This window comes from Perognathus longimembris, chromosome 5 (genome assembly GCF_023159225.1).
Source record: "Perognathus longimembris pacificus isolate PPM17 chromosome 5, ASM2315922v1, whole genome shotgun sequence".
In the NCBI taxonomy this organism is placed as follows: Eukaryota; Metazoa; Chordata; class Mammalia; order Rodentia; family Heteromyidae; genus Perognathus; species Perognathus longimembris.
Window position 1 is genome coordinate 86,569,423 of NC_063165.1, and position 26,467 is coordinate 86,595,889.

General features: G+C 38.8%; 1 protein-coding gene across 2 annotated transcripts; it reads left to right on the forward strand.

Annotated features, from left to right (window-relative positions):
* Positions 1-24,877, forward strand: Srfbp1 (serum response factor binding protein 1). 2 transcript variants are annotated; one of them, XM_048347274.1, is made up of 8 exons: positions 1-53; positions 1,279-1,367; positions 2,228-2,300; positions 14,637-14,708; positions 20,973-21,054; positions 21,648-22,362; positions 24,179-24,216; positions 24,590-24,877. In XM_048347274.1, the coding sequence occupies exons 1-8, from the start codon at positions 18-20 to the stop codon at positions 24,772-24,774; spliced, it is 1,290 nt and encodes a 429-aa protein (XP_048203231.1). In that variant the 5' UTR covers positions 1-17; the 3' UTR covers positions 24,775-24,877. The 2 variants fall into 2 exon arrangements, with proteins under 2 accessions (XP_048203231.1, XP_048203232.1); XM_048347275.1 differs by lacking the exon at positions 1-53 and having other exon boundaries at positions 1,279-1,371.
* The last annotated feature ends 1,590 nt before the right edge of the window (positions 24,878-26,467 follow it).

The window sequence follows — 26,467 nt, forward strand, 5'->3', positions numbered from 1 at the left end:
TTCTTCCGGCGGCCGCCATGGCTGGGCCCGCGGCCCTGAACCTCAACAACGAGGTGAGTACGGCGCGCGCGCGGGCCGGGGCGGGCTCGCGGGCCGGGGCGGGGCGGGGCGGGCGTGCGGGGCGGGCGTGCGCCCTCCGGGGGAGCAGCCCCCACCCCGTCGTGCCCGCGGCGAGGGGGGGGCCCTCCGGGCGGCACGTGCTGCGGGCGGGGGCGGGGGGCGGCCGCGGGCGGTTCCCGCGCTCTCCCGGGAGCTGCCCCCCTCCCCCTCCCCCCTCCCCCTCCCCCCGGGTGCCCCGCGGGGGTGCGGTAGTGAGTCAGCCCGGACCGTCCCCCCCACCCCGGAGGCGGCCCGGCTTCCCCCGGGCCTCGGCGGGCACCAGGTCCCTCCCGGGCGCCCCTCGCCGTCGCCCCCGCGCCGCTCCCTCGCGGACGGTTGTCATCTGCGCCGTCACCGTCTCTCCTTTCCGACTCCCTAAGAGCGAGGGACGCTTTCTAAGTGAATTAAGTCAAATGTCTCTTCCACAGTCACTTTTGTTCATTCACAGGCTCATTGAATAAGTTAAAAACCACCTACAAACACAAGGATGAATAATGGGACAGTCTCTTATCTCAGGGAAGTGGTAGTTCGTGTCAGGCCAAGTTTATTTTACCCATCAAGGTCTAAAAAATGGCATTAAGATATTAGTTACTGGAGGGGCTGGGAACATGGCCTAGTGGTAGAGCGCTCGCCTCGTATACATGAAGCCCTGGGTTCGATTCCCCAGCACCACATATACAGAAAAAGCCAGAAGTGGCGCTGTGGCTCAAGTGGCAGAGTGCTAGCCTTGAGCAAAAAGAAGCCAGGGACAGTGCTCAGGCCCTGAGTCCAAGCCCCAGGACTGGCAAAAAAAGAAAAAAATATATATTAATTACTGGAAATGCTGTGAGATTTTTTTAAAAATTTAACTTTTTCCTCTTCAGCCTTCTAGAGTATTTTTACCATTTATGGAAAAAGTTCTACTAAAATGATGAATATAAACAAGAATTTAATTAAAGAGTTAGATTAAATGTATAACATTAAGATTCAACATAAAGGGACTGGGAATGTGGCTTCGTGGTAGAGTACTTGGCATGAAGCCCTGGGTTCGATTCCTCAGTACCACATAAACAGAAAAGGCCAGAAGTGGTTGCTGTGGCTCAACCACAGCTCTAGCTTTGAGCTCAAGTCCCAGGACTGGCAAAAAAAAGTGTGCTTATTTTAAGCTACTTGGTTTGAATATTGTTTTTGTTCTCAAAGGTTGTGAAGATGAGAAAAGAAGTGAAGCGAATACGAGTCTTGGTTATTCGAAAACTTGTCCGGAGTGTGAGCAGATTGAAGACAAAAAAGTTAGTGGTTTGAAATAATACTCCTGAGACAAGTAAAATGTTAACATTGTTTTGATTGAGCACTAAGAGCGTTACTAGGCTTCACTGTTTTGCCAGCTAGAATGGGTCCTGTCAGCCTTGCCTGCCGTGGTCTGGGACATAGTCACTTAAAACCCTCGATAGTTTCTGCGGTTTGAAATATCTCCTTTTCTCTTCACAATGAAATTTGCCTTGGGATTATTTATGTTCTTTGTTAAGTAGAGGTCATTTTAAAGTAAAACCAACAACAAGTTATAAAGACTTTCTATCACCTTTTTTGTGAATTATTGAGAAATTTGAAATCTCACTATCTTGTGGGTTTGTCACTTTATTGTGTGCCATGTAACTGGAAAAAGTTTATGTTTTCAACATTAGTATTTGTGAAAGAGTTTCTTTCCTATAGTTTTTATTGTTTAAGCATGGATATTTAGAAAGCCTTCAGATGTGTTTTGTTTCTGTAAATGTTCTAGAAGATAACCCTGTTCTCTGTCATGGACAGGTATTTAACAATCTTTATTCTTTTTTATAATTCAAGGTCACAGGAGTTTTTTTGTTTAATAAAAATATATCTAATCTAATTGTAGTTTGTAGCACATTACATTAAAATTAAAGTTCTTTTGAGCAGACATGTTACTTTAGTATTTAGGCCTAGGGAAGGCAAATGTTAATCAGGAATAGTACAATAGGATGATGTGTAAATTGCCTGGCTACAACTTGTTATTGTTTATAAAATTAGTGTTTGGGTGGAGTGAGAAAAGGGTAGTACAAGATGGAGCATTTTTTACTTAATGCTATTTTTTTTTTAAGGAAAAGACATTAATCATATTGCTCTAAAATTTCAGGGGAACTGAAGATTCACTGTTAAAGAACCAGAGGCGAGTCCAACGATTGCTTGAAGAAATCCACGCCATGAAGGTGAGCTAAGAGTGTGTGTATGTATGCGCTTTGGTGTCTCCTGAGAGCCAAAGCTCTGTGTATGTGTGGTACTTGCTTGAATATTCTTGAGAGTTTCTCAAGACTTATTTGTGGGTCTGTTCAGTAGAGAATGTAGCACATTTACAAAACTGTCCTATGCTTAGGCTTGCTTTTTATTTAACTGACTTTTTTTGAAGTGCTAGACTAATTCTGAGTCAAAACTGCCAAGTCAAACTCACCTATGTTTAATAATACCTCAGGCCTACAGTGCTTATTTTACTGTAACTTGGGCTTACAGTCTGAATTAAAGTGTCTGTGCCATTGAGAATGTAGATGATGGCATTGGTGGCTGACATCATGCTTTGCCTAATGCCAAACCAATAAATTTTTATGCGGTGGGGTCAGCATTTTATTCAGTTCTGTAGTAACTTAAAATTAGAATTGGACAACATTCTTCTCTTTTCAACCAGACTCTTTCCTAGCATCACTTTTAGCCCTTCTCACTGCTCCATTTACCAAATGACATACCATTAAATGTCTGGGAGACGGTTTTATTGAAGAACTTGGTACCAGCAATTATTGCAATTACGGGATACTTTTTACATATACTTTTTTACATTTACTGCCAGCTGTTTAGCTAGATAAAAAAGCAAGAAAATTCTGTAACAGTATTTTAGTTGAGTTATGTTATCAAAGTTTCTCACTCTTGTTTTTTGTGTGTGTGCCAGGTCTGGGGTTTGAAATCAGGCCTAGAGCCTTTTTGCTCAAGACTAGCATTCTTTCAGCTTTTTGATGGTTGGGGGTGTTTTTGTGTTTTGTTTTGTTTTGTTTTTTGCTGGTCCTCGGGCTTGAACTCAGGACCTGGATACTGTCGCTAAGCCTCTTTGTGCTCAAGGCTAGTGCTTGACCACTCTTGAGCCACAGGACCACTTCCGCTTTTTTTTTTTTTTTTTTTTAGTTTATTGAAGATAAGAGTTTCATGGGGACTTTTCTTCCCTGGGCTGGCTTTGAACTACAATTCTCACATCTCAGCCTCCTGATTAGCTAAGCTTACAGGCGTGAGCCACTGGTGCCCAGCTTGGTGGTTAACTGGAGATGAGAGTCCAGTGAACTTTTCTGACTGGGCTGGCTTCAATCCACAGTCCTCAGGTCTCAGCCTCTTGAGTAGCTAGGATTACAGGCCTGGCCACTGGTGCCTGGCACTTTTACTCTTTCTTTGAAAGGATGGGTAAAGTATGGAACCAGGATAGAGCTATCTCAATTAATTTGGATAAAAAACAGGTATTGGAAGTGATTCTTTGATATGAAGTATATGTTCTTGTATTTGTCCCTCCCTACTTCATAAGACTATAAAATTCATGGAATCCATTGGATATAACTTTTCATTCTCAAAGTTATAATCCAGTTTTTCTTATACATTCAGAAAAAAAGAAGTGCTTTGTATTTGACTCCTCGATATTTGTGTCCCTTCCATTTGCAGAGCATTGGGCTTTTTCATATACCTTCCATTCATGGTGTACTAGGAGAGAGGAATCTTTGGAAAGTTGTACTTTGAGGATAGCACCAAAATAGGAAGTTGTGATTTATCTCTTTCACATTTTCCAAACCAAGGTCCTTGTCAAATTACACTGTCTCTAAGTTTTCCTCTGTAATTTCTTCTGAATAGTCACTTTTGTAGTCTTACATTATTCATAGGCTCTGAGCCACTATATATAGTTGCTGGTTTTATTTTGCTGTAGAAAGAATACCATCTATACAATAACTTATGGGCAGTGTTTGAAGAGTTTGAGAATAAAAGACAGTCTTTATAATACTTGTGTTTTGTAATGCTCAGTAATTAATTTGATTTAATTATTAGAAGGAAAAAATCTCATATGTTATATCTCAGAGAGGGAAATCCATCTTAGTGATCAAGTTTATACTTTTAGAAGGTTTCTATGTATGTCAGTATCATAGTTTGGTTTTTTGTGTTTTGATAACTGTACGAAACCATGTGGAATTGTGGCCTTGTAGAGAGCCAAAATAGTCTGTATGTTCTGGGCTTGCTGGTCTAAAGTTCTCTTCTCTTATAATGCTGTTTAAGCACTAAATTTCAAAAGAGAAATGTACTACTACAAAGATGGTATTCCTTCTTTTCTTTTTTTGGTACATAAATTTCTTCTTAGGGTAATGTTTGCTTTTCTTGAGTGTCAACTTTGACTTCTCATTATGTGCTTGTGTGCGGGCACACGTGCCCGCACACAGCTTGAACTCAAAGCCCCACGCTCTTGCTTAGCTTTTTCCACTCAAGGCTGACCACACCTCACCTCCACGTCCAGCTTGTTGGTAGTTCATTAGAGATAAGACTTTGACAGGTTTGTCTGCCTTGCTGGCTTCAAACCTCGTTCCTCAGATCTCAGCCTCCAGAGAAACTAGGATTGTAGGCATGAGCCATGAATAGCCAGCCATTTGTGATGCTTTTACAAAATTGGTCTTTTCTAAAATAAGCAAATACATTTTAATGTTTTTTTGTAGTTAAAAAGCCATTTGTAATTTTGGAGGGAGGTCTTTTTCATATATATGGGAGTCCAAAGAAATAATGCCACAGCAGAAGGTTTGGAAGTCTTAATTAACTTTGGAGGAAAACCTCTGGTTACTCATTTCTTCAAGTAAAAAAAGGGGGGGGGGGAGTGGTGTTGGTTGGCTCATATACCACTAGCCATGATATAGTGTCCTATACTCGTTCCCTATAATAATAGGGTATTTTGTTGCCAGATGACATCTTCTTGAAGAAAACCTACGCTATTTTTAGAAATGTGAGTTGATTTTTCTAGCCACAATTTAAAATGGTCTGATCTTTATGATACTGTAAAATCATACGTTCTAATTTTATAGGCTATCATGTATAAATCCCAAGCCTTTGATGCATTTTTCAAAAAAGTTTACACTTGGCACTTTTATATTAATGTGAATACTGACTTTTAAAAGTCCCCTTTTCATTGGGAGTTAAAATACCCGTGTCACTACACTAGGATCCTTGAGATTACTTAGCTGGAGACAAAGATGTTAAAAATTAAAGTCGTATGTCAATATTACTCAAAGTGTGGAAGATGGGAACGATAATGGCAGTGACGGTGTTTTACTGAGCATTTACTGTGTTCCTGGTACAAGTCTTGCTTTGTAGCGCAGGCTGGCCTCATGCTCATAGTCGTCCTGCCTTAGCCTCCCAGTTGCTGAGACTGCAGGATAACACCACCACACTGTGCTATAGTTTGGGGGGGGGGGGTGTTGTTGGTGGTGGTGTTGCTTTTAGTGCATATTAGGAATCAAAGGCTTGAAAGTTTCTTCATTTTACAGGCACCTTAGCCTGTACCCTATGGCCATGCAGCTTTAATTTAAATTTTTTTTAAGGCAGAACTTTTCCTTGTTTCTAAAAGGGGAATCAAGATGTCCTGCTAACCTCTGGTAACGTATGAAAGGATAAACAAGTTTTGGTGTCTTTGAAGGGATTAGTATATGCTGGTTTCCACACTCATTGAAAACATCACCATAGTGAGCTCCCACTTTGCTTCCCAGCATTTGGTATCTACACCTGAATCAGCGTTTTCCACAGGTCATATTCCTGAGGCAGTAACCACACTGCATGTGTAGTGTGCAACATGGGTTACAGAGTAACACGTGAAATACGTGAGGGTCAAGGGGCACGTGGGCGATAACACTGATAGAACAATACATCTGGTTGTCAGTATGCTAAAGACACCATTCCTCCACAGATGTGGCAAATAGAAATGCTGCCGCCTTCTACCCTACAGCCTCCTGCTTGAGGGTGAAAACACGTGAGCTCGCAGGCCTTTGTAGTCCAGAGGGATGAGGAGAGTGCTCTTACTAGTTAGTTAGCACCTGGTTCTGGAATTGCTTCTCAGGACTTGCCTGCTTCCAAGGCTGCTCGGTGTGTAAACAAGATTGAGAAAGAAGAAGCAGTATTAAGTTACCTTAGGAGTTTACCATCCTTACTTTTTATTTGTTTTGATTTTTTTAGGCTTTGTAATTTGAGAAATTTGAACTTTCAACCTCGGTAGGACATTTCCTAATATGTATCCAAGGCACTTTTCAACAATTAATTAAAACGTTTTAGGCAACCAATATTGCTGTTGAAATAATGTGGTGCTTGGGAAAAGAGGCAAATATTACAACACAGTTCCTTGGAAATGCAATTGGGGGGACAAAAGGGGCATAGAGAAAAGCAGCTGAATGGTTGTCTCAAGAAATGAGATATTCCTTTTTTAAAAGAAACTTAGTATCTCCTTAGTAGACACAAATTATTTTCAGATATCTACACACTTGAACTTGGACGCATTGTGTGATAGAAGCCATGCATTGCTTTCTTATTTTATAAAAGGGGGGGGGGTGTCAGATGATCTATTTTTTTTTTCAAATAAAAAAAAAATACTGGGCTAGGAATGTGGCTTAGCAGTGGAGTGCTGGCCTAGCCTGCATGAAGCCCTGGGTTGGAAATGGCAGTGTGGCTCAGGTGGTTCAAGTGGTAGAGTACTAGAGCAAAAGAAGCCCAGGGACAGTGCCCATGCCCTGAGTTCAAGCCCCAGGACTGGCAAAAAAAAAAATTAAAGAAATTTTGCAAGACCTAGACATTGCCACAAATAGTAATCAAAGAAATCTCTCGGAAAAGATGAATCACAAATGTTAATTTTATTTTGCTTGATCAAGCTCCAATAAAGAATGTGAAGAAGGGATATGTTTTATGCCACTAACTGTTACTTCACATTTAGACAAATGTGAATAGAACATGGTATTAAAGTAGCGGGTAAAGGTTTTTTAAACTATTAACGAGGAAATATCATAACGTAGTATATGTCTTACAAATCATATGTACCCTAGAAAAGATGGCTAAAAACGTAAAGGTTCCCAAGGAAATATTTGAAAGCATTAGAATTTCCAATAACAAATAGATTGAGTTCCCCAGATTTTGATTTCCCCTGATTTTTTTTTATTTAAAGACCTCTTCCTGGTAATGTACTCTGTGTCCTGTTTAGTCGATCCCATCCCTTCAAATATTTCCCTACATCTTCTCCACGAAAGAATGTCCCTGTCCCTACATCTTAGCCTGGAACTACAGTATCCCAGTTGCATTTTTGTGCTTGCATAATTATTCACTAAATTCCAGGTTTTATTCATTTCCTTTTTTTTCCCCCAATTCCTTAGAATTTGATAAGGAAAAATAAACTTGCAGATAGAAAGATGAAATCTTTTAAGAGTAAATATAGTAAGTTCATTATAAGATGTAATTTGACAGATAATACATATATTCCTCTCACTCCATTTGTTGTTTTCTTTTTCTAATGTACTTCCTTGCCAGGTGACATAAGAACAGTGGTTGTAAGTTTTTTCTTTACTCTTAGAAGTTTGCCACTTGTGTGTGTTACATGCTTTTGACACAAATGCTTGGATTCCACCTCAAAACCATAAACTGTTCTCCCAGGGCTGGCCACTTGGTTAGAAAGGAATTTCCAGAATGAGAGGAATCTGTCTGGTGAGCTGTAACATATTCCTCAGAACTCCAGTGTTCCTTGCAGGATATTCACTCTGACATAATTCTTGGCTCTCACGTCTGTACCTATCTTTTCTTTTAAATGGCCATAGAAAGGGATTCTTTTGTGTTTCAGGAACAGTTTATGGTTTTATTTGGCATAAAATATGTGACAGTGATTAATCCCTGAGGTTAAGTAAGCTGTTCATTTTGCTTTATTTTCTAAAACGTGTTTTTTCTGTAAGAGTATATAATAAAAGGGGAAAAAAGGTTTAGATCTTCCTTTTACTAAATTATTTACTAGGTTTATGTTTAGTAAATTACTAAACTAGAAAAATGTACAGATCTTTGGACTATTAAACCATAGAAGTATTTCTTGAGGTTTTGCTCCCCAAAATATTCATTTTCATAAATAGATGAAAATAAATTATAGTTGTAAAAGCTATTCATCTCAGAGTTTGAATATTTAACTTCTGACATGAAATTCAACTTGGAAGTAAAATGAGACAGCACTGTTGTAGACATTTAGTAATTGGCTAAGTGTCTACAATGGCTGCCAGCAAAAAAAAACCTGACAGCAGTAAAATGTTCTAGTAGTATACTTACTTTATTTTATCACTCTTGTTCAAGACCTAAATTAGTTTGCTTGTGCTTGCCAAGACTGATGGTTAATTCTCCATTATCAGTGAAAGCTTTTCTCATCGTGACTAACAGTATCTCCCACCCTTTTTCCATTCTATCCCACACATGCTTTGTGCATTTTCCTTTCTGTTTCTGGAGGTTGTGTTTTACCTTTTAAGTAGTTGTACAGTGGGGTTTCTGTTGAGCATGTCAGTGTGTGAGTACAGTGCATCTTGATCAGTTGCCCCCCTTTCATCATTCTCTCCCAACCCCACCTCAGTTTTCCTAGTTCCATTTTCTCACACACACATATAAGCATATATCAGATACTATAGTGGCATTCTCCCATTCTTTCTCTTTTCATTTCCCTGCCCCCTCCCCCTTCCTTTGACACCTTAGGTTCCAGTTTTCTGGTGTTCACTTTGTTAGACTGTTAGTTGGTCAAAAGAATTACACCACTGGAACACTCCCCCATATATACCATACTTTAGTTAATACTTTGGTGTGTATATGTACATAGTGTGTGTTTTCATATATATGTTACGAATATATCTGCATAAAGCACATATATGTATATAATATGTACTTATGAGATAAGCTACATCCTTTATTTCTCTGAGCCTGACTTAACATAGGTTTTTCCAGGTCCATCCATTTCTCTGCATATAAAGTAATATCATTCTTCTTGATGGGTGAATAAAATTCCATTGTGTATATATATATACACATACATAAATGCCACATTTTTTTTGATCCATTCATCCATTGAACAGTTTCTGGGCTGTTTCCCTAACTTGCCTGTGGTGAATAGTGCAGCAGTGAACATGGTTGCGCAAATGTCTTTACTCTATCTCGATTTGTAATCCTTGGGATAGATGCCCGAGAGTTGTGGTATTGTTGGATCATAGGGTAGGGAACTAACGAGGCAATATTTGCCACCAGTTCACAGGTAGTCTCACAAAACTAAAGTGAATCATTGTCACACTCACTCTCACTGACTTCTAAAACTAAAGCAGTTCTAGACATCCATGAGAATTCATGCCTAGGCAAATAGATCATGATCAATAGAAGTGTCAGGCAATTGAAGCACATTCCTCTATACATTAGCAGTCTTCTATTGTTCCTACTATTAAGACCTGCACTAAACAGAAATTATCCTTTTTTCCTGTGTATAGTACATTGGGAATGTTTTCAGCAGTCTGTTAATACATTTTATGTTATTATGTCAAGTACGTTCAAGTATTTCAGAACTTAAACTTTGTTTTGGTTGTCTTGTCACTGTGTGTGTTATTCTTATACAAAGCTCTTAGAAACATGTTTCAATTATTAATGTAATTGAACACATGTAAAATAGATTGGGAAAGGTAGTATAGGGTCTTAAACTGAGAGCCTTATGCTTGCTCACCAAGCTTACTTGCTTGGCTTGCTTGAGTGACTGGTGCTGGACTGAAACTGGATTTTTAGACTCCAGGCTCAACAACAGTTCCATGCTTGGCCACTTGCCTCTTATGTCAGAGTCAGGATGAGAGGCAGAGAAAGACGAAATGATAGAGCACTTCAGTACAGCATTCGCCATATTTTGAGGTGTAGACATTGGTTTCAGGCTACATAGGGGGAATTAAGGTCAGGAAGTGAGAATGGATCAGCAGGATTGTAACATTAATTCAGTCTTTTTAAACTGGAAATATTCCTGCAGACTTATTAAGCAAGTTCTGTAAAATTGATGATCTTGGCACTGAAGAAATATTTTTGAGAACTTTAGTTTTTGCAATCTCTTCATTTACATGGCGTGAAAGAAATATTAACATGATCGTTGCTTACAGTATTGAAATGTCGTTGAAAAGTTAGACCAGAACCATTGTGACATGGAAACCCAGATCAGGGGTTGTCTATTTTATTTGCTATTATTTAATCCTGTACTTAGTAAAGTTCACATACTTTTATATCATCTCAGAGCTTTTCTCATGACTAGCAATTTGTTTGAGCTCAGCAGTAATAGTTTCAGTCTATAATTTGTGTCACACATTCTGTGCTCCTTTGTATAGAAATTGAAATTAATATGGTTCTTGGCCTGTGAAGCTGTCATCCAGTGAGACACAAGAACAGAGCACTCCATTATGCTGCGTTTAAAAGTCCTGGCTAACACCTGAGAAGAGGGATGCCTAGCTCTGTCTGAGGATTGAAGGAAGGCTCCTGGAGCAGAAAGCCGAGTCTTAAAATGTAAGGGCACCGCCCTAAGTTAGGGTGATGTACTTAAGTGTGTGTCCTTTGGGGCTTTGGCTCCAAGGGTTTTGTTCATTTGTTATGCTGTAATGAAGTATCTGGAAATTTTTTTAGTCCTTAGATTCAGATTATTTTACTTGTTGCTACACATAAAGTCTGTGTTAGGGTGATAATAGTTAGATTCAGACCTCCATATGGATGAGCGTGAAGATTAACTGGGTTTCTAACTTGGATGGTTAAGGGAGAAACGTGAACGAGAGAGAGCTGGTAAATATCCTATGAACAGAGCAGTGTTCTCGTTAGGTCTGCTTTGTTTTGTACCCTGTTTTGAGACACCTGAGCAGTGCAGTGCAATCAGTTATACTATAGAACACATAAATCTATCTTCCTGGCCTCTTCATGCAACAATAGGGAACTAGAATTCTGTTGGGTCTGGCTAGTGACAGTTTTTAATGTAGAAAACCCAAATAATGTTAGTTTAGGAAGGAACTAAAATAATTTCTAAGCTGACCATGGCACGATAGGCCTGGCACCCCAGCACTCCAAAAGTTAATACAAGAGGATTAGGAATTTAAGGCCAACCTAGGCCACATAGTGAAATCTTGTCAAAAGATCCCGGGGGGGGGGGGGGGGGAGCGTGGAGGGGGCGGGAGGAAGGAAGGCAGGCAGACAGGCAGACAAAACTGACCATTGACAACAGGATATGGCAATAATATTCTAGTCCTACCTCTGTTGTGATGCCTTAGATCTCATGTAGTCCCTTTTTTTTTTTTTAAATAAAAATGAATGGGCCAGCAGTCCCTAAGACTAGTCAGTGAGTCTCTAGTAGTGTTCTCTGGACTCCGCAGAAGCTGTTGTGTGCATAGTTAGAGCTTGTTGCTTTGCAAGGATACAGATTAGAGTCAGCCACAGGACTCCTGCATAGGTCCTGGCCCAGGACCTGGCAAAGGGCCTGTTCTGAAGAGACCGACCTTCTCAGACCTTAACTGCTCCGCGAGTGAGAATATGCGGCAGCTGAAGTCTCGCTCAGTTCTGGTGTTTGTCAGTGGATTCGCAAATTCAAGCGCATAGACTGTAAAGAATATAATTGGTTTTTTTTACCATTAAAGCAGATTGGGTAATCCTAATACTTGAAAGCTTAAATTAAAGAAACAAATTAGTATTACTACAAACCTCTGAGTACCATTTGTCTGAGTTCTCTTTTTATTTTAACGAAGCGGGGACTTTTTAAGTTTCATCCTCAACCCATGACATCTTCACCACTTTCCAGCACTCTTTTATTCATTTATTTATAATGAAGAGAGTTGATGTATTGTTGGGTAAGCCTCAAGTCATAGGCCAGGCATTCTTTTAAAATGGAAAATGACTTCAGAGCTTTGAAAGTCAGTTCTCCATTGTCCTCTACACTTTGAATTATTAATCTGATAGACCCTAGGGAATTTTGCTGTAATGACTGGCTTACATTATCAGTTTGCAGCTTAACTTATTTATTCTTACAATGGGAGTAAATTAATTAAATTTCCTACCAAGTTATATCCTATCATTGAAATTGTAATACAATCCTAAATATAAAAAGTTGTTTAACATGTTTTCCTTTTATTATATATTAAATGTTCTCAGTCAAAAGACAGATAAATCTAGGTTTAAGAAAAAGAAACAGTTTACAAGACCCATCAATTTAGTATGAACTCTTCAATCCAGAGCAGACTTAGGAGGATTTAGAAAGGCTATGAGTAAAATTTCCTCTTGGGTTTTGAGAAGAAAACTAACACTCACTTACCATAGTTTTTGTCCATTTGTAAGAACACACAAAGTAGGGCCTTATTCTGAGAGGCAATCTCTGACTTTTATTCTTAATAAAAGCAACGGGGAAGGGAGAAATGATTTCACAATATTTCATTATATTTGTAGCTTTTGCACTGTCTAACAATGTTTATTATTCCTCAATGTCTACTTAGAACTATGCTGACAAACATTTCATGTATAAAACAGGATTCCTGTCCATACATGTTTGCTAAACTTGACTCTTAAATTTCCTGTGAAACTTCTCAATAGATGGCATACCTTTTAATACACACATAGTTGTATTTAAAGCAATAGATGACATGGCCCAAATTGTTGTTATTATCTATCAAAAAATATGCTATGACTATTTTTTAATGTGAAAATTGGTAGGAGAAAGTATATTAATTTCTTCTGTTTAAGAAAATATACATGAATTTTTAGTGGCTCAAAACCACATAGATGTTTAGAGTTAAAGTTTTGGAGATTGAAAGGGCTCGAACATCCTCAAAACTAAACACCTGTAGGCTCCAGGGCAGCTTCTTTGCTGCCTTTTCAACATCTACATAGTCCATCTTCACTCTCAGCCTTCCTTCTTCAAGGCCAATGGCTTCTCTTAAGCTTTTAAGCGTAATCTCTCTCTCTTTCTCTCTCTCTCCCACTTCCTCCCCCCATCTCTCTCTCTGTAGTTCTTTTGTTTAAAATACAGATTGTAAGAAGATTGCTGGTGGCTCATTCCTGTAGTCTTAGCTCCTTACAAAGCTGAGACTGAAGATTGCAGGTCAAAATCTCACCCCAGTAAGAATGTCATATATCAAGAAAACTAACAATAACAATTGTTGGAGGGGATGTGGCCAAAAGGGAGCCCTACTTCATTGTTGGTGGGAATGTAAACTGGTTCAGCCACTCTGGCAAGCAGTATGGAAATTCCTCAGAAGGCTAAATAGAGAACTCCCCTATGACCCAGCAGCCCCACTTTTGGGTATCTATCCAAAAGACCACAAACAAAATCACAGTAATGCCACCAGCACAACAATGTTCATCGCAGCACAATTTGTCATAGCAAGAATCTGGAACCAACCCTGATGCCCCTCAGTAGACGAATGGATCAGGAAAATGTGGTACATATACACAATGGAATTTTATGCCTCTATCAGAAAGAATGACATTGTCCCATTTGTAAGGAAATGGAAGGACTTGGAAAAAGTCATACTAAGTGAAGTAAGCCAGACCCAAAGAAACAGGGACTCTATGGTCTCCCTTATTGGGAATAATTAGTACAGGTTTAGGCAAGTCATAGCAGAGCATCACAAGGCCCAATAGCTATACCCTTATGAACACATAAGATGATGCTAAGTGAAATGAACTCCATGTTATGGAAACAATTGTTATATCACAGTTGTAACTCCTTTCAACGTCCCATGTGTATATGTAGCTTCTATTATTGATGATGTTCTTGTATCACCTTCCTGTGGTTGTACCTACACTATCTCTGTAATCTTATCTGAGTATATTGGAAACCGTGTATACTGGTATTGGATGCAGGAAATTGAAAGGGAATACCAAATTTGAGAGACACAGGGTAAAAAAAGACAACTACAAAAGCAATACTTGCAAAACTTTGGTGTAAGTGAACTGAACACCTCTGGGGGTGGGGGGGGTATGAGGGACAAGGTAACAAACAGTACAAGAAATGTATCCAATGCCTAACGTATGAAACTGTAACCTCTCTGTACATCAGTTTGATAATAAAAATTTGAAAAAAAAATATGTATTTAACAAAAATAAAGAAGTTTCTTTGTCCTGAAAAAAAAAAAGATTGTAGGTCAAAGACAGCATAGGGAGAAAAGTGTTAAATTTCATATCTAAAAATACCAGCCAATGGGGTAACTGATTTTTTTTAAAGTATACTCATTACCTTACTTACGTAACTGTAACCCCCTTGTTTGTTTGTTTGTCACCCTTCCAATAAATAAATAATAAAATGACATACAGTGCAAAAAACAAAACAGCCAAAGCCAGGCTGGAGGTTAACTCCAGTGGGGAACTACAACCAGCCAGGCATGCAAACTGAACAAATTAGATTGAAATCAATGCTGTGTTTCTTAAAGCAAGATAGAGAAGGAATTCATTTCAAAATTGTGGCTGCTTAACTTGACTGAGTGTACTTTTTTTTTCTTTCACAGGAATTGAAACCTGATGAAGTGACTAAATCTGCTCTTGGTGATGACATCAGCTTTGAAAAGATCTGCAAAAAGGTAGATCTCTTGAAGAGACTAAGTGTCAGTGCGGAACATCCTGTCTTGCCCTCTGTCCTAGCCTTCAGCTCTAACCTCTTTCCATTTCTCCTTCCCACTTACACTGCCACCAGCACCAAATTAGAATGTGCAAATGCCTATAAAATAGTGATGTGTAACATCACTATTGTACATTGAACATTAATTGAACATTAATTGTAATTAAATCATGTTACTACTCAAAATGTGTTGTTTTCTCTTATTTCCTACTCTACCTTCTCCACTGTTGATGTATTTCTGTCATACTATCATCTCCCTATGGCTTTACATTATTAAAAGAGAAGTTTTTAAAAAATGATTTTCTTGTTTAGAGGAAACAAGCTTTATCCTGCCCTCTGCTTGCTAGAATTCATTACAGTTACATGGAGTGAACCACTGTTTTCTACTTTTTCATTGTTCTTCCATTTTTTTTAATGCGGTTATTCTTCACAAAGACTGTATGCTGCCTGTGGACACACATATTCTGTGTTGTAGGATCGGTTAAAGAGACTGATCCGTGACTGAATATAGGTCCTAAAGAAGGTCTAATTGTATTTAATGGAAGGTAATGAATTCCATCCTCTAAAAGCTATCCTAATGGCTTAAGGGAAACAAAGTGTTGTTGGAATCCTCTGTCCTTTCAAATAGAGAAGAAATACAGTTGCTGAAATATCCTTACCCTCTCCAGTTGATTGAGAAATAGCTGCAATGACTAATATTTCTATTAACATCTAAATGGGTGGTTTTATTGTTAATGCTCCTTGCCCAAAGTAAGTTATATATCAGATTAAGTCTGTGAGAAGAAGCCTTATTTAATTTTAACATAAAACAACATTTATACTATCTTTAATATGCTTTAAAATTTCATCTTACATGAGAATTGAGCAAACTAAACATAAGACAGATTATCTATATTTTCCCTCCAGTGGGAAATATTGTCTGTTTTATTAACTCTGAAATATCCATGTGTAGTTTGCCATACTTCTTTCTTATCCAGCCAAAACGATTGTTTCCCATTGTCTTCCTAAATGGTTTTGATAACAGAAATGTTCCTTTGTTGGTTTTACATCCTTACATAAAGCTTAGAATTACCAAGCCCTACTAATTATAACAAGTATTGCGCCTAGCATTCTTCCTTTACCAGTTCATGTAGAGGCAGTTCATTTTAGGCACCATTCCACAGAATTAATATTACACACAGGAAACCTTTATTATTTTTTAGTCTGTTTACATTCAGTGGTACATTTTCAAAATGCTTTTCAACATTGAACACCAAATGCTTTGTGTTCACAATAAATGCCAGTATGCCAAAACAGAATTTTTCCATTAAAAAATGAGATGTTTTCTACTTTTTTATTTAATTTATTTGAAATGGAAGAAACTAAAGGTGTGTGAAAACCACAGTTTCCTGAGAAATTTCCATGGCAAACATTGTGTCAGTTTTAAATAAGGAAAGCTGTGGTTTCCTTCATACCTCCTAATATTTGTTTTTCATGCAGGTGTAAAAACTGTTCACAGAGACTACTTAGGAGACTTGTAAGCTTTAAAAGAGATTTACTTAAATTTCAGCTATATCACCATATTTGTGTTCCTTTTCTATCTCTCTGTAACATTTGCAATCTATCAAACGAAGTTTAGCATTTGAGAACTGGGTTAGTTATTTGTACATTTATCTTAGCCTTTTAATTTAAAAGTCACCTTGTAAGCCTCCAAAGATCATCTGCCGTTTTTACGTCCTCAGGTATAAGATAATAAGGCTCATTGCAGAAAGAGAGGAGAAGCAGTAAAGGAAGGGTTAAGGTCGCTCAAAGCCGAGACTGCCTCACCCTTTCTTATAGGTTCCTACATTGAACCCACAGTTCCTGCATTTAGCCCAATGCTGGTGAATAAGAAACAGAACATGCTGAACATGTAGATGCAACCCTAACCACCACCAAAAGAAAGCTCAGCCCAGTTGCTTCACAGGCCTCTTCTTAGGTTTATATAGCATTGAAGTAGGCTTTACAAATTTTAATGTAAATAAAACATTTAGAGGTAAGACTCAATGTTAGAAAAGTTATCCTATGACAAACAGACTTGTCAGGAATATTACACCAAATTCAGAAATCCGATTTGGGGTTCTAGCTTTTTCCTAACTAGCTAAATAATCTTGAAGTCAAGTCTAGATTTCTAGTCAGTTGGATAGCAAAAATGTCTGGCCTAAACACAAAATTAAAGGTAGGTCTGAAATTGCGTTCCTAAGAATAGACTTAGAGCTGAAAAATGTTAAATTTGCTTGCTTAAGAATACTATTAAAGCTAGTGGCTTACATACAACCTGTAATCTTAGCTACCTAGCAGCTGAGAAATGACAATCACAGTTTATTTAGTTTTGGGGGCTTTTTTCAACTTTTTTTTTGTACTTGGGATCAAACTCAAGACATGGCACTTAGTAGGCAATCACAGCCCTGAAGATCACAAGTTAGAAGCTAGTGTGGGGAGAAAAGTCCATGAGATTCTTATCTTCAGTTAGCCAGCTAAAAGTGGACCTGTGGCTCAAGTCGCAGAGTACTGACTGGCCTTGAGAAAAAGAGCCCAGGGACAGTGCCTGGGCCCGGAACAATCAGAGTTTAAAAAGACTTAAAGTATTAACTTTCACCTTTAGGAAGAAATTTAATTTTAAATTTAAGCAGTTTGATAAGACTTCAGACATTTTAGGGCAAGTTGTAGAATGCCTGCCTAGCAAGCTCAAGGCCCTGAATTCAATTACTAATACTGCCTCTCCCCCCACTCCGAAAAAAAAATGGAGGAGAAGGAACATCTATAGCTTTTTTAGCAGTCTTTTTCTTTTTTGCCAGTCCAAGAGCTTGAACTCAGAACCTGGATGTCATAGTCCTGAGCTTGTGTGTTCAAGTCTAGCATGCTACGACTTGAGCCAGAGTTCCACTTCTGGCTCTTTGGTAATTAGAGATAAAAGTCTCCCCGATTTTCCTGCCTGGCCTGATTGCAAACCTGGATCCTAAGAGATCAGCCTCCTGAGTAGCTAAGGTTAGAGGTGTGAGCCACCAGTGCCCAGCCAGCAGACTTTGTTTAAAAGAGAGAAAGTTCATGCTTAGAATTTATAAATGTGCATGTCCATGTTTTTTCCCATTTTCAGTATTTCCCCCCCATCAAAGCAGTTTTCCTACTCTCCCACATTATAAATAAACAATTGATATTTGCTATTCAGTTGATATTTGCTATTCAATAACATGCCATCAACAACAAATTTCAATTAAAGTAGCTACTAGCTAAATATAAGGAATGTATATCTGAAGTGTGTATATGAATGCTTTGATTAAATTGTTTTCAGTAAAACTTTATAACTTTATTGTAGTGTTATAGTAATAGTACTTAACCAATAGTATTGTTTGGGGCTGTGAATTCACTCTCAGCAAAGGAAAGTGGCTTAAATTTATAGAAGTAAAAATTTCAACTAATACCTGTTGCTTGTTTTGTGAGTTTAGACAGGTTACCTGTCATCTCTGCCGATTGTTTTTTTCCCGTTTATGTTATGAGCCCTTTAGATCAAATGTTGTAGTGATGCATTTCATTCCCCCTTAAGAATTGTTATTGCACTAGATGAAAAAGATAGGGCTTATCCTTTCAGTGTTTAGATCTATTTTGAGGGGGGAGAATAGTCACATCCATCCTCTCCCATTTAGCAAGATTTGTTGTGCTATCTATATTGTATCATTTCTGATGATTTGCTAAGTAGTCTTGACTCTGACATTGTTCCTATCTCAGTATAACGAGTAGTTCACCCTCTAAGATCGTAGAATCTATGCTCATAGAATGTAGTTAGCTGATGTGACCGGATTTCCACTTCGTAGAAATTGGAAGCTGTAAAATCATTTTCAGAATAAATATGCATACAAATTGTAATGTGTGTATGTATATATATATATGTATGTATATGTGTGTGTTGCCTTTGTACTGTAATGGTACAAGACAGCTTTGTGTGTGTGTGTGTGTGCCAGTAGTGAGGCTTGAACTCAGGAACTCCCATTTCTTGCTTGGCTCTTTTGCTCAAGGCCAATGCTCTACTATTTGAACCGTACCTCCTCTTCCAAAAATATTTTTGTTAGATTCCTACTGCTGGAAATGTGGTACAGTTGTACAGTGCTAATGGACAGACTTTGCATTTGATTCCCTGAAAAGAAATTAAAAGAAAAGGATACCATCAAAATTAATAACAATGTGGAAGCCATTTATGTTTAATCCATTTTTCTTAATTATATTCCTACCTAAGAAATAATAGTGTTGGGGCTGGGGATATGGCCTAGTGGCAAGAGCGCTTGCCTCGTATACATGAAGCCCTCAGTTCGATTCCCCAGCACCACATATACAGAAAATGGCCAGAAGTGGTGCTGCGGCTCAAGTGGCAGAGTGCTAGCCTTGAGCAAAAAGAAGCCAGGGACAGTGCTCAGGCCCTGAGTCCAAGCCCCAGGACTGGAAAAAAAAAAAAAGAAAGAAAGAAATAATAGTGTTTTAGCCACCATTGGAGACACGACTAGTGCCCATGATTGAAATTTGGACTTCATGTTTACAGTTATTCAAAACTTCCCCAGTGGTACTTAAAATGTATTCCCTGATACAGAATGATTACAGGAACTCGTGTCCAACCTTATCCTTTTCCTGAATAAACCACATTTCTATCTAGCATTAGCAGTTTGCTATGAATCATTTTAAGGTTTTATATTCTCCTTAAAAGTAACTATCTTTTCAACAAAATACTTATCCATAGGATAGTATATATATATTTGTTTGTATTAACTGCTGTTTTTCTTTAAAAACACAAATTGCTTGGTTGTCAACCTATGATATTTGTTATTTTACATAATGACTCAAATTTATGTATGATTTTGTGTATGTAAACTTCTGTACTCTTTTCCGAACTCAATACACAGCTCCAGTTTGACAGCAGCGTGAGTAGTGCGCTGGGATTCTGCAGTACAGTGGCCCTTTTCTAATTGTTCTCCCTTCTTAACTAGCCTGATATTCTCCTCAGATGTCCAACAAAGATTGCAACTAACAGAGGGACTAAAGAAGAACATCTTTAGACTAATAGATAACTGTAGAATTGGGGAGCTTACTGTAGAACCTTCTTAAAAGTAGAATCTATAGGCATGAGATTGCTAAGTCAAAGCGAGTTCTGGGACATCCTCTAGCACAGAGAGATTGCTTTGCTGAATGGATTCAGCAATAAAATGATTACAAGGCATACTGTTTCTCCAGAGCCAACTGTAGACATTCAGTTATTACCATGGTTCTAAGCTCCTTGTAACTGTGACTACAGAAAATGAATGAAAATGCCTGCACTGGCATTCATTAAATTATGTAAAGTAAATAAAATTAACAGTGATGTTTTGTGCTGTTTGAGATGCCATTTGAGAACTGAGGACAGATGACCAGTCATTTGTGTATTTGTGAGTAAAACATTACAGATTAAAAAAAAAAGAGCTTGCAACAGAACGACCTACACATCTGAAAATACAGGGCACAGTGTGAAGGAGAGCGACGATGCACAAGCTTCCAGTGTTGCTCTAGGTAGAGCTGGTGACTTAACCAAAGCTAGGAAGAGTAGAAATCATGAGACGCGACTGATTTTGTGTGCGTCTTGCATGTAGAGCCGTGTCATTTGCTGAGGAATTTATTGTGAAATAGGAGGGAAAGGGAAATAGAAGACTCCGAATTTTGTACCTGAGCAATCAGAAGAACAGAAGTCAGAACAGAAAGAGGAAAGAAAAGAATAGTGAAGACAGTAGAAGCATATTTGAGGGGATAATCAAGGAACTCAGCCAAGGTGTGTCAGATAGGTGGTAGTGATGTGGATGCACGGCATTCTCGGCCCATGTCAGAGCTGGAAGGAGGAATGTACAAGTTGTAGCTACATAGTTTCTCAGGGTAAGCTACGCCAAGAATTTTCTAGCTTTTCATTGGGTTAAATGTTGCATCGTAATCCATTCCCATCCCATCGTCCTCAAGGAAGCATCCCAGGCGTGCTATACGGCATTCCATTGTTCCTCTACCTTCACCCGATAGGACTTGAAATACTGCAGCAGTCATAGCTGGTCTGTAAAGACGGCTTTGCCCTCTATGTCACTAGACTCTTTCATACTGGTTTAGCTTTCTTTACATCCTTTAAGCTTTTTTATTTTACTGACTTCCAACAGAACTGAGTTATTTTTAGCCTCATATGCTTGTTTCTTTTTGTTCAATTTTGCAGCCAGATTCTACTGCAACAGAAAGAGCAATTGCCAGGCTAGCAACATACCCACTTTTTAAGAAAAAAATAGATGAACTAAAAGGTATGAATTGAAGTGAGTCTGCTCAGTGTTCTTGTACTTCTTTATCAGCTCTTGAGGATGCTTGCTGTTATAAACATAAGTCAGTATTTATACATGTGGACAGATGCCTAAAACTATATAGAAAGTGTGCTGTCAAAAGAAAAATAACTAAATGTGGGATTTTTTTCTCAAATTTTAACAATATATATATCATATTTGACTGCTATTGCTTTTATCTTCTATTGTCACAAATTTTATTTGTATATAATAAAATACATGGGGTTACTTTTGTCACTGATAGTGTTTATTTTTATATCTGAAAATGTCATGATTCTACCTTATTTCCAGAGAAATTAAAGGTGCAAATTTCTTTTATTTACTTGTGTTAGTGACTTCTGTTCTTCATAACTCAAACATGTAAAAAAGGACAATTTTCATTTGGCAGTTGAACAAGAATATATCTGAGTACGTTCCATAAATCTGTTTTTCAAGAAAGTCAAATTATTTCTTTTGAATTCCGACCCATTTTACATATTTAATATAAATTCCACTTGTTCTCTTACATGTAAAACAGTGTCGATGCTGAAACAAGTCGTGCGTTATTTTTCCAACAGCTGCTGTCCAGTCCTTTAAAGATGCAAGACAGAATGCTACTGATGTTCAGCCATTAAATACCACTTCAGAAGACAATCATTCTAAGAACACTTTGTGTGCAAGTGAGGAACGTAAGTTGCAGCAGCATGAGAGGACCGTTGTTGGTGACCAGAAGGGCAAAGAAGCCAAAATAACAGCAAAGAAACCTGCCAGTGACTCAAAAGCAAGAGTTGCCAAGACACAGCCTGGACCCAAAGCAGTGGACATTTCAGATTCCCCATCACAGCCTTCAGGAAAAGGGTCTCCGGGTCCCGCTGCGAGCCAGAAGCCACCTGCGGAGCCCAGATTGAAACCAGAACGCGGGAATTCAAAGAAGGAAGTGGCTGAGCCCTCCCTTGATGGCAGCAGTGAAAGTGAGGGAGAATCCGAGGAGGAGGAAAAGGAGTACTTCGATGACAGCACAGAGGAGAGGTTCTACAAGCAGTCTTCTGCGTCTGAAGAGAGTGACAGTGGCGATGACTTCTTCATTGGGAAAGTCAGGCTGACAAGAAAGAAGGAGAGTGGTGCCTGTTCTTCAGCTAAGGGACAGAGACCTCCCCAAAAGGTGGAGGAACCCACCCAAGTTAAACGGGTGGGCCATTGGAATGCAGGAGGCAACCAAAAGCCAACTGCAGAAGCCAGGAAGTTTGAATCCGTGTTTTTCCACTCACTATCTGGATCTAAAAGCTCTGGAAGGTAAGGGTGCTTTTGTATTAACTTTTTAGAAGAGAAAATACCAATGTATTCACAAAAATAAGGGAAGAAGTACCTCCCACACGTAACTGTAGTTTGCACAACCCAAACTCGACTTACCCCTCTCTAACTTAACAAAGACACATGTCTGACAGTGCCCGGGTCGTCCGGCGTCAGCGTGAAATGAGAGGCCGTAATAGCCAAGTGACATAGGGATTAAGTACTCGAATTGTCAGACCTTCAAAACCACTCATTTTTGGTGAAAAACTTTTTGAAACTTTTTTGTGTCTCTGCTTAAACAGAACGTGGGGAGAAGGATGTTGTGGGAAGTTGTGATGACTCAGCACCATTGTTGTAGAATATTTGTTCTGTGTGGTTTTTATTCACGACGTAAGGCTGCCGGCCTCACAGTTTTCGCATCGCTTTGTCCTTACAGAAGTCATTTAAGTTCTTATCTGTTAGACGATCGCACATGTTAGAGTGAAATTCATGTATAGCAGATTTCTTTAGTATCTTTAGCTATCTTTCTTTAGTAAATTATTTTACTATAGGTCAGCAATACTCCTTAATGGAAAAGAATAATGTACTATAAACATTTAGACAAGAGTATTAAAATGGTAGAGTGTCTTTTTTTAAGTTTTTTTTTTTTTTAAATTTGTGCCAGTCCTGGGAATTGGACTCAGGGATGAATGGGTGCTGTCCCTGATTGTCTTTTGCTCCAGGATAGTGCTCTACTACTTGAACCACAGCTGTATTTCCAGATTTGGAGATAAGAGTTACACTGACTTTCCTGCCCGGGCTGGTTTCAAATTACAATCCTCTTATCTCAGCCTCCTGAGTATTTAGGATTATAGGCCTGAGCCACCAGTGCCCAGTTATATCTTTGGAGCCTAAAATTAATTTAAATTACTTACATTCTTTCCTAAAGGGCAAGATTTTTTTCTTCATTTTAAATAACAGGTCGCTATTCCTTTCCACAAAATGTAAATCTTAATCTTAAATGTAAGTAAGATGTTTAAAATCTTTTAGATAGGCCATAAGAGCAGAGAAAAGAAAATCTAGTTTGTGGTTTTGTTTTTATTTTGTTGTTGTTTGGAGATACTGGGGTTTGACAAGTAGCTGATTTCAGTCATGATCCTTTTGTCAATAAGTATCTGGGATAGATACGAGCTACTACACCCAGCTTGGTTGTTGAGATGGGAGTCTTGCTAACATTTTGTTCAGGCTGGCTTCAAACTATAATCCTCCTAGTCTTTGTTTCCTTCATAACTGGTATTCTGTAATCCTTAAACTGGCACCACCAACTCGCCTGGCAGATTATTTTTAAGTTATAAACAGAAGTCCTTGTAAGAATAGATTCAAAACTCCTTTATATGTCTGGAGTGATATTGGACTCAAACATTAGAACTAGCTAAAATGCACATTCATTTATTACGTGTTGGTTGAATGTGAGAATATGACAGGCCTGAGGGTGAGATTTAGCCTTTTATGTCATCTGCTTGAAAGGATTTATTTACCTTTTAAGGTCATAATCATGGTTTTTGCCAGGCACTGGGTGCTCATGCCTATAATTCTAGCTATTCAGGAAGCTGATATCTGAAGATCAAGATTTGAAGCCAACTGAAGCAGGGAAATTTGTGAGTCTCTAACTTCAATTAACCACCCAAAAGGCCAAAGTAGAGCTGTAGCTCAAGTTACAGAGAGCCGTCCTTGAGTAAAACAGCCGAGGGACAGCACTCAAGTCCTGAGTTCAAGCCCCAGTACCAGCACAAAGATAATAATAACAATAGCAGTAACAATGGTGTCTTTCTTCTCTTAGAGATTACAGAGAACGAGCTCCCAAGAGCAAAGTCTCAGGTACGTGTCCATGGCTGCTCGCCTGCACATGCAGCAGCCGCGCTTTGCCCCGTGGAAGGAGGAAATCACAGCTGCAAATGCACTCCAGCAGGACCGGGCTTCCTTTCCTTTACCTCATGGTGAAGAAGGCAGCACGACAGGCTTTGGAGTCAATACACACCCATGTAGGAAGGAGGAGTACCAAAATTAACCACCCACACGTAAAATGTCCCCTTCCAGCCATTCCCTGGTGGAACTACTTTTAAATCACCTATTACTGTCTTTAAGTAAAGCAGAATTTCTTTAGTCATGTATTCAAGTAAGATGTAATCCATTTCTTTCTTTTCTTGTTTATATGTACTTAGTTTTTATTATCTTTGCTTCCTTTTCCAAGATTTTCCAGAAAACAAAGCTCAGGTGAAGAATCAATTTAATAAAAATGCCCCAAGAAGAGCTGGGCCCAGCACATCTCAGTCACATCTCCCTCTTCACCCTTCGTGGGAAGCTAGCAGGAGGCGGAAAGAGCAGCAGTCTAACATCGCCGTGTTTCAGGGGAAGAAAATTACATTTGATGATTGATTGCCAACTTCTCTCTGGGAGCTTTTTGTCTAAAACTTACTTTTTTTTTTTACTACCCTATTGTAATGTAAACTAAAATTGGAATAAATGTCTGGGAAGGTTTCATAGAATGTTTTTCTTTTTTTAAGTGAATTCAGGTTATATTTACAAAATCACAAGTACCTAGTGATTCTTTGTAGTAGTCTCTCCTAGCTATGAATTTGGAGATGATAGCAATCATAGCTTTTCTCATTTGTTGTTTATCAAATATATATTGAGTGTTAGCTTAAAGATAAAGGTTTTTGCCCGGCACTGGTGGCTCATGCTTGTAATCGTAGCTAATCAAGAGGCTGAGATCTGAGGATCTTGGTTCAAAGCCAGCCCAGGCAGGAAAGTCCAAGAGACTCTTATCTCCAATTATCCACTAGAAAACCAGAAGTGGTGCTGTGTCTCAAATAGAGACTTGAGTTTCAGAGGCAGAGCCCAGGCCCAGAGTTCAAGCCACATGACCGACAAAAAGAAAAAAGGGGGGGGGGGGGTAATTTTTTTTTCTCACCTTATAGGCACATGTCAAAATAAATTTTTTAAAACGTGGAAAAAAGATGTTCAATTGTTAGCAGTTATTCCTAGTTAGCAAAATAAGAATAATAACCTCTGTATGATTATAGAGATATTTAACCTTGTAAGTACATATTTTATGCCTTTAATTACTTGTGACACTTTTTCATTGTGCTTAGTATTCTGGAACAAATTTAGGTTTCTTGATTACATATTCTTTAACTTGTTTAAATATAGCAGTACAACCAAAAATCAGTAACTAAAATGTGCATTGTCTGTTTACTTGACCATGTACACACTCCTCTTTTGAATTTTTTTAAGATAGTAACTCACTGTGTAGTTCAGACTGGCTTCAGATTGCAGTCCTCCTGCCTCAGTCTCCCCGGGCCTGGATTCCAAGTCTCACTAGGCCTGACATTGAAACTTTTTTGTTTTTGAAGAATCACAGGTTTTAATTCCTAAGAACAAATTCTAGCAAGAAGTAAGTTGAAGGCATTTCCACTAAAGGCTGAGCAGAAAAGGAAATGTTTTGTACGTAACAGTGCCATCCATTGAAAGGGAGGAGGGAGGGAAGGAGACGGGACACACTGGCTAACTTTGCTGTACCACGCAGTGAGAGGTGGAGATTGAGAGAGAGTAGTCATCTCTCTGACTAAGCGCTGCAGGTACGCGCCTACCCGCAGAGTGCCAGCATATAGAGCGGTCATCCGCTTTATTCCTCCCCTAGGACAGCCTAGCCAGTGACTAAACACTACACTCAATGAGTCACAGACCACAGACTTCCCAAAAGTAGTTCAGAAAAGTCACTATATGATCAGCAGGGAACCAAGGAGCATCCCTAAACCCTGGGCAGAAGGGCTACAGTGAAAGTCATTAAAGGAACTATTTTAATTATGCTCAAACTATGAAATGTCGATGCGGTACAACCAGGATAACCCTCGAGAACATCATGCCAACTGGAAAGCCACACACCCCAGATGGTTCCAGAGTGCAGATAAGTAAATCTGTGTGGACCGAAAATACATGAGTAATGCAGAGAGCTGAGGGGGAAGTGAAGTAGGAAATGTCTAAATCTGTCATTTCTTTCTGCAGAGAAAGTGTTCTGGAATTGAACAGTAATATCAGCTCTACACCTTTGTGAATATAACTAAATCCA

Coding starts and splice junctions, on each gene's coding strand:
- Srfbp1 (XM_048347274.1), top strand. CDS start 18: ATGGCTGGGCCCGCGGCCCTGAACCTCAACAACGAG. Junction 1,368..2,227: donor AGCAGATTGAAGACAAAAAA/GTTAGTGGTTTG, acceptor CTAAAATTTCAG/GGGAACTGAAGATTCACTGT. Junction 2,301..14,636: donor AAGAAATCCACGCCATGAAG/GTGAGCTAAGAG, acceptor TTTCTTTCACAG/GAATTGAAACCTGATGAAGT.